The sequence below is a fragment of the Cebus imitator genome, unplaced genomic scaffold, assembly GCF_001604975.1.
Source record: "Cebus imitator isolate Cc_AM_T3 unplaced genomic scaffold, Cebus_imitator-1.0 Scaffold617, whole genome shotgun sequence".
Classification (NCBI taxonomy): Eukaryota; Metazoa; Chordata; class Mammalia; order Primates; family Cebidae; genus Cebus; species Cebus imitator.
The window spans coordinates 446044-459697 of NW_016107932.1; the positions used below are offsets into that span (position 1 = coordinate 446044).

The 13654-nt window shown below is 33.7% G+C and overlaps 1 protein-coding gene across 1 annotated transcript in view; it reads right to left on the bottom strand.

Annotated features, from left to right (window-relative positions):
- DHX15 (DEAH-box helicase 15) overlaps nucleotides 1–13654 on the bottom strand; it is a 54730-nt gene that overhangs the window by 6885 nt on the left and 34191 nt on the right. Inside the window, exons 7-11 of the mRNA XM_017517094.2 lie at nucleotides 7366–7452; nucleotides 6272–6421; nucleotides 5215–5323; nucleotides 4482–4673; nucleotides 1450–1572 (exon numbers count right to left, since the gene is read on the bottom strand). Coding sequence (XP_017372583.1) covers nucleotides 1450–1572; nucleotides 4482–4673; nucleotides 5215–5323; nucleotides 6272–6421; nucleotides 7366–7452 — 661 coding nt within the window. The remainder of the gene's footprint in view (nucleotides 1–1449; nucleotides 1573–4481; nucleotides 4674–5214; nucleotides 5324–6271; nucleotides 6422–7365; nucleotides 7453–13654) is intronic.

Consider the following 13654-nt stretch of genomic DNA (forward strand, 5'->3'; position numbering starts at 1 on the left):
CCCTTAATTCCCGTTATCTGCCTCAAGTTTTTTAGGCAGGGCAGAGAAGGACTCCATTCTTTTTCTCTCTGCTAGTCATCAATTCTATTCAACTCATATCAGGGTTCTTGAGTAAGAAACAGACGTAAAGCAAGTTAGATGCTAGTTCTGGTGTATACACTGACCCTCTAGCACTTCTGGACCCCAAGACGAATAAATTCACCATCACCCCTACAGAGATGTGCCAGAGTCAACAGGCTCCATTTTCATAGTACAAATGAGATTTTTATGAGATAATAAAAATGAGTTACAAATAAAACCAGACATACAAAATTGGAATGTCAACTTTATAAATTAGGAAACCAAATTCTCATGAGAAGAAACCACAAACTTAGTGACTGGGAATTCCACATTTTTGGCACAGGGTGATGATGTAGAACTATCCGTTAAAAAACAAAAAACTCTGTCAGATCCGGTTGCATTCCATCTCTATTTTTCTCCTTTAAATTTATTAAGTCTTCCTCTCAATTTTTGTAAATGGTACATTCCAACAACAGCAGCTAGCAATAACTTCATGTTATGTTTCCTCATTTAAAAGTCATTGCCAAATTTTTTCAGGTCGCTAAATATTCCCTGATAACAGGATTTAAAGCTAGGACAATTACTTTGTATGTCTACAGCACAACTCACAATTTTTCTACCAGTGGGCATTTAGGCAGCCAATTTTTTTTAACCATCATAAATTAATTCTGGGATGAAATTCTTAATCAAATCAGGGTCTACAGAACACCAAAAGATAACTTTCTAAATTATTTCTGGGTCAAAGAGTATAAAGTTGCTAAAGTTCCTGGTAACATAAAATCTACTTTGCATAAAGACCACAACAAATCCCATTCCCATACAACTAAGGAATATTTTTAATATTTGCAAATTTAATAGGTGAGAAAATGGTAATGCATTTCATTATCAGTAAAAATGCATTTCTTGGGCTAACAGTAGATCTGAACTTTTCCATATCATGTTTACAGACCACTTGCAGCCTGAGAACCATCATTCATACTTGTCCATTTTTCCTATTAAGTCTTATTTTGGTGTAAAAAGTTCTTTATTAGTAAAAATGTTAGAGTAATGATTGTAAAAGCACTATAAAACTGTTCTTAAAAATGTAAAATGCATAAAAATAAAAGTATATAAAAACTTGTATGTTAGTGGTAAATGTCATGTAAGTCTTTCATTTTCATCACTGTATTTTTCAGTTTTTCTACAATTGGTGCTTTATCCAGATTATAGGCATAAACAACTTTGAAAAAGATTGGCAATTTTTATTTTAAATGCTAGTCAGGAGTTTCTCTAAAGTACCTCTGGGTTTCTAATGTAAGTTGTCATGGATAATAAATGAAAGTAGGATGAAGAAACATACACTGCAAATGACATTTAGACAAAAGAGTATCTCCAATCAAATTTACTTACTTTGTTTAAAAGCATGGTAGACGTTCAGCAGTGTCAGATGATCTCCATCTATGTGGGCAAATCTCATCTTGGCCTCATCTGCGGCTTTCTTGGCCTCCGTGGGGCGAACAAAACACTGTGGGACTAAACAAGGTTGGTATGGGCCCAACACAAACGCCCATATCGATGAGTCACGCATTCACAGATAGAGGAACAAGGCCTAGCTAGGTCAGTTCACAGAGCATAGGGCAGGGCAGGATGGCCTCCAACTGCATCTTGGACTGTTTACTACCTTGATTTGGTACATCAACACCTAACCACATCTGTAAGACAAGAGGGTTTCAAAGCTACAGAGTACCTGATTATTTTAACTAGATCTAAAAGTAGGCATCAAAACAGCTATTCTGAAGGCCATCGGGATACTAAAAAGCTCAACTTATTTAAAAAAAACCAGTGCTGATAGCTCTACCAATAACCAGGACAACGGTGTAAATTACCTTTCAGCTAACTGTAATTTTTCAAAAGGCCATCCACTAAATCCACTGAATGGCTATGAAAGTTAGGAAGCTATACTTGCCCACTGCAGAGCTAACAACAACTTTGAAACCAGTCTACTACCATATTTCTATCAGAATTTTTTCCCTAATACTGTGGTTATTATCAACTGGTGGGTATCACTATTAGCACCGGTGAGCAGAAGCATATGTAAACATAAAAATATCAAGAATTCTTGGAGTTTGATGATAGCAGTAGTGGTGGAAGGTTAAACCGCCTTTGAATTAAGAAAATTCAAAAAGGCTGGGATATTCAGCCTATCGTTTCAGCATTTTAACAAAAGGACTAGAAAATAAAGTCCCAAATTTAAAAAAGAAAAAAAACAAACTTATTTGAATCAAAACCTCAATATAAAGCAAAGTCCAATATTTCAAAAGTTGACAATTAGTCTGAAACAGTCATATCAAGGGTCATCAAAATATGTAACTACAGTTATTTGTTTAGAGCCTCAATATTAATTCACATAAAACTTTAAATTGTTACAAAGCATGTACTACATTTTTTGAAATACAACTTTCCTTAATTCAGTTTAGCAATTCCATAGTCATAGCAATATAAAAATAAAAAAACTTAACAGCTTGGGACTTTTTCAACACATTTTAAAAGCTCTTAAAACCTTGTCAATGAAAAAAATTCATAAATTATCAGTTCAGATAGAAGATAATGGGAATAATTGACAACAAGATAAAATACAGTATCATATTACTCTTTCCCATACAGTTTCCCCTTTAAAAAGATGCCAAAATAGCCAAATAGTGACAACAAAACATGATCATAATAAATATTAAAACTCTTGCTTAATATTATTGAAGCAAGGTAATTCATAAAAGTACACAAACTTCTCACAGCCGTGACTGTTAATGTGAACTGGCCACTAGAATTAAGTGGGAGTAAGTAGTCCTCTGAAAGTCCTCTAGATTTGCACTGTTAATATCAGGACTTCAAAACTTCAGAAACTATTTGAATGTCAAAGCATTACAAGCTCAGCAAACTGTTTTCGTTCCATGACTTCTTCCTCACCTCTGATTTCAACACTTTCCCTACAAATGATCTGTTTAAAAACAGTCCATTTACATTGCTGCACATAAATGTTCATTCTCCTGATTAGGCTAAAGATTTTTATTTGTAATAAATTAAAAAGTTTTATTTATTACAAATAAAACTGAGATGTAGTTGGAAGATTACAACTGCGTCACAATGACAAACTTTTTAAAGAGCTAATATTCTAAACTCAAACAATGGTAATCACATAGTGTATCTGATAAGAGAACCTAGAGAAATAAAAACTAGGCAGATAGACAAATACGTACATAATCCATTAGTTCCTGCCCCACACTTTCTCTAAAAACTAAAATCTTGGGAGAAGTACAACTGGGAGAATCTATAAAACAACATATAAGAAAGGCAGACAACAACCTACCACCACCTCCGCAAATGAAGCTACAATTTAATTAAAGTGACTCAATACTGCCCTGCCCATCTGCTCTGAGTCTGATCAGTCATAACTCTGCAAGAAAACATTTTAGCTACTTCTTAAATAAAAAATAAACACCATTAGAATATACCATACATCTAAACTAAGCCACAATTTCATATTTAAATTTTTTTCAATTTATCCTTTAATTCCACAGAATATTTTGAAATATTTGCAGCATTAAGATCAATAAACCACTCAGCAATAGGAAGTCAGTTCTCTGCAGTACTATAACTAGTAGCAGAGAATATTTTGATCGTCAGTAAAAACCTATTTTCTATTTTTAGCTGTAAGAATAGCTATTCATTTGTTTCTTATTTCTTCTCCTTTAGGGAAATCTAATTTCCAAGTTACTATTCTTTTGTGGATTACACTTTATTGTTACTAAAAACAACCTAATTTCCTCAGCTTAATGGTCCAATTTCACAAAATTAGCAATTTTATCTATTAGGTATGTTTCTTTTACCAAGTGCTTTTCTACCATTGTAAAAGTATCATTATCAGATTAGATTTTAAACCTAAAATTATACATTACTATTTCTATTTACTTGATACCAAGTTTGAAATTCATGTTTGGCTGCCATTGGAGTACATATATAGAAAAGGCTCAACTTAATGTATGGCTTTAACTTTGCTACAGGTACATTTAATAGAGCCAAGTACTAGAGCTAAGTTGTTCTGGTACTTGCAGTTTAAAAAAGAAAAAAAAAAATCTCACAAAGATAACAGTGATGGACCTTTATCCAAAGAATTCAGTTACAACTGCACTCAAACTTACTGCAATTTTTATTAGCACTCAAGAGAGCCAACGTTTTACTATCTTTTGTGCACAATGACTTATTTTACTTTTGTAAGTATTGTGTCATTACGAAGCTATTTACAAGGTATTTAGGAAACAAAATTAATTCCTTAAAACCATCTATAAAATCCACTATCATACTAAAAATTAAAAAACAAAAACAAAAGTGAAGTCCACCCAAACTGTGAAGAGCTGGGCTTTTTTTGGTTCCTTTCCCTCTATTACCTGACAACATAGCAGTAATAGATAGGACCTCATTAGAACAGTTGTAGTCACAACTTGCAATAACCATTTTTGCGAGCTGTGGATCTAGAGGAAATTCTGCCATCATGGATCCCAATTCAGTCAGATCTCCATCATCATTTAAAGCAGCCAGATAATTCAAAAGTTCTAGGGCTCTCATTAGAGTTTCAGGAGCTAGGGGGAAAAAAACAATCTATTAGGCACAGTGCCTTAAGCAAGCAAAAATATGACAAAGTACAAACTATTATAAGCAATCTCATTTTTCATTCTGCAGTGGACCAACCTCAAACTCAAATTGTCATCCTATTCAATTATGCACATCTACCAAACAATGAATCATAGAAACATTGCAAAATTTTTCTGTAGGCAAAACTGTCTTCTTCCAAAATATATTAAATAATTGCTAATTCATCAATGTGTTTATCAAACGCTTTTTTCCCAAAGAAAAATTAGGAAGTTTAATTCTCACATTTTCATGCCCAGAGGATAATTCAATTTACCTAACTCCTGCCCGAATAACTTTTGAAGAAAAAAAAAAGTGCTCATATAACTGTCACCTTTTTTGGTTTTGATGTTATCACATAATACTTATCTTGATGCATACTGGATGGAAAAGGCAAAAGGTATTTAATACATATATTAAATATGCTGCAGAAAAACACTCAGAGTCAATTTTGGTTAAAAGACCTGATAAAAATGTTTTGATAAGTCATACCTGGGGGATCCATAAAATCAAAATGTACCAAATCATCAATACCAAGTTTCTTCAATTGTAACACAACTGATCCTAAATTGGAACGCAAAATCTCAGGATAGGTGTTATCCTAGCAAAAAACAAAAACATTTATTTGTTATGTTAAATATGCCTCAGTCTCTTTGTTCCAGAAAACAAAAATCTGTTCACTGCCTCCTGAGCTATTTGTTTTGGCATTACTTCTACACTATTGTCTCATGAGAGATAAATACTTGTAAGATCAGACTAGAGAGAAACCATTTTTCTCCAACTATCTTTATAGCATTCAAAGTGCTTGCTACTCACTGTCCATAAAACTCAGAAGTGCAGAAAGAAATTTGTATATAGTCTTCACTTATCTATGGTTTTAATTTCCATGATTTCAGTTAACCACTAGCAACATAAAAATTTTAAAGATTCCAGAAATGTAAACAATTCATCAATTGTAAATTGGGCACCATTCTGAGTAGTATGCTATATACACTATACACCCATTTGTCACTTAGCAACCATCTGTTATTAGATCAACTTTTGCAGTAACAAAGTGCTTGTGCTCAAGTAACCCTTTTTACTTAATAATGGTCCCAAAGTGCAAGAATAGTGATGCTGGCAATTTGGATATGCCAAAGAGAAGCCCTAAAGTGCTTCCTTCAAGTGAAAAATACAGAGTGTAAAAGAAAAAAAGTTGAAACCTAGCAAGGAAAAAAAAAAAAAAAAACCACATGCTGAGATTGTTAAGATCTAAAATAAGAATGCATCTTCTGTAAGTAATATGGTAAAGAAAGATAATTATACATAGTATATGTAAGATTCAGCACATTCTAGGTTTCAGGCATCCACTGCAGGTCTTGGAATGTATAACCCTCGAATGGGGTGTAAAACTATCTAAGTTGATTATACCATACATTTCACGCCTGGAAAAGCTAAGGAGCTTTTGATCCTAAAGGGCAAGGTTAAGTAAATAAAGCTAATTTTCTTTTGGTAAGAAATTCAACTTAACTTTTTAAACATATAGGCAGGAAATAGCAATACCCCATACCTGCATTTCTGTTTTATAAGCTTTCTCTGTGTAAAGTCTGAAGCATTTTCCAGGTCTGGTACGTCCAGCTCTACCAGCCCTCTGTTGAGCTGAAGCTTTACTAATAGCTGTCACCAAAAGGGACTCAACTCTGATTCGAGGATTGTAGACCTATTGGAATTGAAGTAACACAAGAGTCTTAAGATCTTCAGTCAAACACAAACTTGTGAAGCAACGAAGTATCCAAAACTCACGGTTAATTCCAAAATAAACAAAGAAATACTGATAACCATAAATCATACTGCTACAATAGGGAATTCATCATCCTGAACCGTAAGGTGCTTTCAGACATTCTAATTTGTTATCTGAAAGACTGAAAATAACATGAAAAAGTTTATGTATAAGACAGACAGCTTATATAATCCTTACTCCTCCTAATTTAAGATAATTTCAGTTCCATCAGATTGACCTTGTTCCTTGCTTTTTACATGCTGGACAGACACGGATTCTGCCTGAAAAGAATCCTGCACTTTCAAAACTCGATGTTCTGAGCACTATTGCTCTGTTACTGTTTAATGAAAAAATTTCCATCAATAACATGATTTGCCCACAAAACACAATCAATTTATCCAGAAGATGTTTAAAAAATAAAACATGCTATTTATTGAGTAGTCACTTCCTTTGGTAAAAATGCTTAGTATACAGCCCTGTGGAGGAGTATCACAGTCCTGTTTTCAAACAGTGTACCTAGCAGACAGCAGTAACTCTAATGATGGATAAGTGACTGAACTGCAGGGAGGGGAATCTTATACTTTTATTACGAAACCCATACTGTTAAATGAATATACAAGCCAAAACACCCACCGTAACTACACTGAAACAAAAAAACCAAAGCAACTCTAAAAGAAAAAAAACCAGCCTAGAATTACGTATAAAACACTGTCTTAATTTCTGAGAGCCAGCCAGAACATAAAGGGCTCATACAGTAAAAACCTGAAAATGCAACAAAAGATAGGAAAATAATTCTGAAAGGTAAATTTTAGCCATTAAATGAATGAGTAGTAAGTACTGTTAAACCAGCTCTAATTTATATAAAGTATCCACTAAATATGTACCTTCTGTTTCGCAAATCCAGGATCAATCACAAACACCACACCGTCTATTGTCAAAGATGTCTCTGCTATGTTAGTTGACACAACTACCTGTTAAGAAAGAGTATATAAATTATATTACATATCAAATAAAATTAAGAGGACTGTAAGATCAGCCATTAACTTTCACTAACACGAATTTCAAACCAGCAAATAAACTAGAAATATGGTTTGATCTTTAATGGCCAATGCTTTAAAAAGGCAAATTAAAATTAAAGAAACCAAAATTGCATTTATGTCACAACAGCAACCTCCTTTCTCAACAAAGCTATGACTTCAGGTTATCACTCAACCAAGTTACATTTTGCTTAATCAAATTAATGGACAGCATAAAAAAGAACTGACAGATCAGCAGAATCAAATGTAAATATTTTGGTAAGTGCACAGTCTCAAAGGGATGACATGTTAATTGTCACTACATACAAAGCAACTATTAAGAACCATAAATTTTTTGACAGAAAATGTTTAAAGCAGTTACATGCTAATATAATAGCTTGTTTTGTATATGTGCATGTTTTACTATATATTACACGTTTCAGGAAATTATTTAAGGACTTGAGACAGACATGGTACATAAAATTTTTTCCTTTTAAAACAATGGGAAATGGGGATTCCTCATTAGCATTTTTACTCAGGACATCTGATTTTCAATAGATTACTGTATTAAGTTGAAGATGCCTGTATATGCAAGCAATTGATACAGAAAATGAGTCAAACAGAGTCTGCTTTTACAATTTGTAAGGGAAGATTAGACATGGATAGTGTGAGTGGCACCAAAGATACACTGTGAAACTTAAAAAGGGTTTACTTCCAATAGCAAAGACAAGAAAAGCTTTACTGGAAAAAAATAATATTTAGGATAGTCCTTGAAGGTAAGGTTGAGGCCTACTCAGGAGAGAAGGAAACAGCACCAGCACTAGAGCTCCAGCTTAAAAAGCATACGTGGGCAGCAATGCCTGTGGGCACATACATAAAATAAGATTTATATTTATCCCTATTTTAAAAACAATTTTATAAATCAAATTGCTTAAAAAAACATAGGCTTTTGCTGCACTATTTTACTTAAAATAATATTAGGTCTCATTTTCCGATTTTATATGTACTAAGTAGCTGACTTCCTAAAATACCAGTAGGAAACCTTGGGGATTTAAAAACAATAGGAATCTACCATCAGAGTATTTCAGAATAATTTACAAGTAAAAAACCAAAATGTTTCCTTACGTCAGTTGAAAAGACTGACAACTAGCAAAGGAATAGGAAACCACAAGTGGTTTGATGATGTTGCTGAAATACATTCTTCAGGACATTTAGATGAACAATCAGCAACTAGAACTGAAGCAAACAATATAAATAAGGTTAACAGGTGAAACGTGAATAAGCATAACTGAATTTAGTATTCTTCTAGAAAGTCAGTTTGTTGCAGTTAAAGCAGCAATGAACTTAGAGGTTAAGAGGCAGAGCTATCAATCAAACCTGAGTGGCTAAAGTAATTGTGGAAAGATTTTAATATCCCCAAGCTTGTATTCCTTTTATAAATTGCATATTACTTAGTGTATGTAACATAAGATTGTAGGGAACAAATTATGTAAGGATGTAGAAATGTTCTATAAACTATACAGAATGGGCCAGGCATGGTGGCTCACATCTGTAATCCCAGCACTTAAAAAGGCCAGGGAGGATTACTTGAGTCCAGGAGTTCAAGACAAACCTGGACAACATAGTAAAACCCCATCTCTATAAAAAATTAAAAGAAATTAGCCAGGCATGGTGGCATGTGCTTATAGCCCCAGCTACTTAGGAGGCTGAAGTAAAAGGACTGCTTGAACCCAGGAGGTTGAAGTTGCAGTGAGCCATGATCATGCCACAGAATTCCACCCTAGGCAACAAAGTGAGACCCTATCTCAAATCTATCCAGAACCAACTGCATGCCTGCAAATACAGAAGACGTCTTCTGGCTTTGTGGATTCCAGGGTGAAAACCATGGTTCTGAATATATTTATGAAGAAAGTTGCTTTTAAAAGAGTTGTTCTGGAAAAAAATACATTTATTTCTTCTAGAAGAGAATACAGTATGATAAAAATTTCCGGATGTGACCAACTCTTTAAAGAGTTATTATTATAAAAAACAGTTAATTTTTCTCCACAAAATTATTTCATCAAGTGTGCATGTTTTGTTTGGGTGTATGTGTATTAAACTCTGTAATACTTATGACAAGATGCAGATGCATGATTCTCAAGCGTTTTAAGAATTAAGTGATTTATGACAACTTGGTATAACACATGTCATTATTGATACTGGTTAAGAGACTATTGACAGCCAAAAGTCAAACCGTAAAATATAAGTGTTATATTGGGTCCTTACAGAAGCACAAGTTTTAGGACTTTCTCAAGGACTAAAAATAGCTAAGGCTAAATAAACACACACACACGCGTGCACGCACACACACACACACACACACACACACACACACACCCCAAACACAAACTAATAAATGAGATGATAAAAGCTTCTTTGGAACCTCAGCAGTTGAGTTAGGCTAGCCCTTAGCATGCTCCAATTGTAAATGCCACACCCTACAATCAGGAACCAATCAGGAGACCAAGTGACCCTGAATTTGTCAAGGGATTTACATTATGACCAGCAGGAATGATTAATTATTATATGCTTTCTAGATTGCAACACTGCAGTAAGTGTTCAGAGAGCCTTAAAAAGTGTTCAAACCTCATTGACTAATATGGAATAGACCCTATGGTAAAAAGCTTGGCATCGCTGTCCAATGTGCTAAGAGTAAATTTTGCCCCTCAATAACCTGCCTTCTAATAGAACCCACTTTTTTTCTAATAGAGCCAGTTTTTTTTTGTTTTTTTTTTAATAACTCCATTTCAAAGTAGAACTCAGAGTACTTCACTTGCCCTACCTGAATACTGTTTGGACACAAGAATGCATTTAGTTTAAACTAATTTGGACTTTTAGCCCCCAGAGAAGTCTGGGGGTCTCCAATACAAGGTCATCAACTTATTTGCTTGTAAATGTCCCAGCAGCACTACAGTAAGCTACCTTCAGTTCCTGGATCATTAACTCTCTCTTTAAAAATATAGAACCATCTCTACAAGGGCCATTTCTCTTTGTTATTGAGCAATGTATGCTTTGAATCATATTAATTAGCTAACTGTAGGATAAACTATAGAAAAGTCAGCTATTTGTATGGACAAAATTAATGAAAACTGAATATTTAAAAAATAACTATTGCTGTATTTTAATAACAACCAAATCCACAAAATAGTAAGTCTCAGTCAAAAAATGCAGAGAAGTTATCTACTGAGGAGTAAACCTGAATGTATGTAAAGAACTTCTGTGACTTTTAACTTAGTCAAAAACCTTTAAAAAAAACTTCAAAATTTAACAAGAGGTAAAAATGTCTACCCTCGTATAAATACTTGCATTCTCAACCTTTCTGATTGCTAAAAACTTGAAATCGCTCACCATTAGTGCTGTAACATGTTTAAAACGCTACTGTTTATTAACACCACAATCAAGTTATAAAGTCTATTTTGCACAAACTAACAGACCTAGAAATAACAAATGCCTTATAAAAGGTACTGAATATATAAAGTTATACAGAATCACAATTTGATGGAAATTAAAATATTGTATTAATTATATTTGTTCAAAAACTTTCGATACTTTTATATATTTGCTTTATGCTAGCTATTATCCTTATTAGAACAAAGTAAACAGTTTAACGGAAAAAAACAAGTATTTTGTTTTTCACAATTAGATACAAACAGTTAAGTTTAAAATTACATACGAGCAGTAAAGCTATTATATAGGTCCCTCCTCTATAAGCTAGCCTTGCATGAAAAATTTAAATTTGTACTTAATATGCTGAGCCTCAGGATGTTCTTCATAATGAAAATGATGCAGAAACGGCCAAGGAGGTCTTCCTTTACTCTCCCTAGGACTGTCCAGGGAAGCTACATCAGTGCTTGTTTCAACCTCTAAGATGAAATTGACTCAAGCCAAGGATAACACGATTTTCTAGCAAGAGGTCCTACAGCTTTGGCTGAAACACTATCACTGGATGGTGAAGTCGTATTACAGCCCTTAGTTTTGAATTAAAAGCTAACAATCAGTCCTCAGAGTGAGCCCATCACCAGCTGTGGCCATCATCACATATCCAGCCACTGGTGAGTCACTCTTTTCAATAAGACAAAATTCTCCTCAGCATCCTAAGGATTTAAAACACAAAAAGCAAAACAGAAACAAAAAACTGTAATTTACTGCATAGGCTTAAGACAGCAAAAGAGCTCAGATGTGTAATTGTAAATATGCGCCCATATTTCTCAAAGTTGAACTCAATGAAGTGAGGACAACACAAAAGGATACACAAACAGGACATCCTTGTTGCACGTCAAGTTCCCTCAATGGTAAACAAACACAACATTTTAAAAACAAATACAGATATACAAAGTACACTTGACTTCAAGACAAATGAAAAACCAGGCTGAAGGCTGGGCATGGTGGCTCATGCCTGTAGTCCCAACACTTTGGGAGGCCCAGGAGAGGGGACTGATTGAATCCAGGAATCTTAAAAGATCAGCCCTGGAAACATAGTGAGACCACACGTTTTTTTTAAAAAAATTTAAAGCTCTGCCTGGAGGATGCATTAACTTCTCTTTATTATATAAATATTTAAGACATTTATTTCTTTCTCTCTCGATATATCCATATATATTAAATCACTACTGACAAGGTATCAAGAGCCCACAGTGAATAAAGCACTTTCCAGTCCACAAATCAACTTCAAAATTATATACTAAAAGTGTCACGTAAAATGACAAGTTTTCCCCAAAGTTCAGAATACACATAAGGTAACATACAAAAATATATTTTAACATGTTCTAGAGACAGACAAAAAAAAAAAAAAAATTAAAAGTTCAACATAATGAAGCTATAATTAGACTATTTTCTAAAACTCAAATTTATTACACTTGATGATCTATAAAAAACTCAAAAGCTGTTTTTTTAACAACTCTATCAAATCCTGTTAATTTATTTATATTACACTAGGCTAGTACTGAATATCCACTCAGTGAATTCTTTCAATTCGAAAAGCATATTTGGTTCATTTAAGTTTTATGTGGCCATGTAAAAGGTAACTACAGTTATATTTCTTTATAATGTGTAATTTTTCAGTAATCATCAAAAATACTAGCAAAGATACTGGAAAAAAAATCACAAAAGAAGTTGTGAGTCTGTTAGTCCTCAATATAGAAATAAGAAAGTAACAGACGCCAATTTTGACTAACAAGTAAATTATGTGAGTAAAAAATTCAGGTAAGACTTTCTTTTATACAAATAAACTGAAGAAATTTATAGCAGCTACCACGAAAGCTTTGTATCTAAGTATTTTGTATTTGTCAAACTTAAACTTAATCCTTGCCGATCATCCCCCTAAGGGATCAAAGTAACAACTTTAAAAAAGGAAAAACTTTAGGATCACAAATTAAGAGAATCTTACCAAAATGCACATGCAGCTACTATGTAACCTAATAAATGGCTAGGTTTAAAATTCTAGTTGACTCCATTCTCCAAGTGATTGAAGGCCTTTAATAAAATTGTGCAATATTATTTTCAAAGACTCTGTTAGGACTCCCAAATCTTAAAAAATAAATTAAAGCCTAGCTGCTGTTTCAAACTGGCACCAGGATCTCTTCTTAGACCCTCAACAAAGTATCTCAGAAATCGGGCTGAAATAATCTTGTTCCTGTCTGTGTGACAGGGTCTAGATGAAGCTTCTGCCTTCAAGGAACTCAACATATTCATGCAGTGCCATCAGTGCTACTGTTACTAGAGGTCTGCATAGAGTCAACATTTTATACCTATAGACATTATATTTGGTGAAGCCTTAAAGAAAATTATAGGCAGAAGGCCAAGGCACCGAAAAAAAAGTGCTTACTTTGTGCCAAGTGATTTAATAGAAGAAAAGACAGTACTTGGCCATCATCCCCTTTTCTGAATCCATCCTAACAAATCTTCCATTTGCTAAGGAGGGACTGCCTAGGAGGAGAGGAAGCAGTATACATTCTTAGTTTAGAGTCTGGAGATACAAAGAATTTTTTGTCTCTTTTTAAAATGGAAATTATTTTGTTGTATATAACCTAGATCACAATCACCCACGACTTAGTCCTTTATGACTGAATATAGTTTATATCTCACAAACAATTCTTTCATTAGTGAAATATTTTATAAA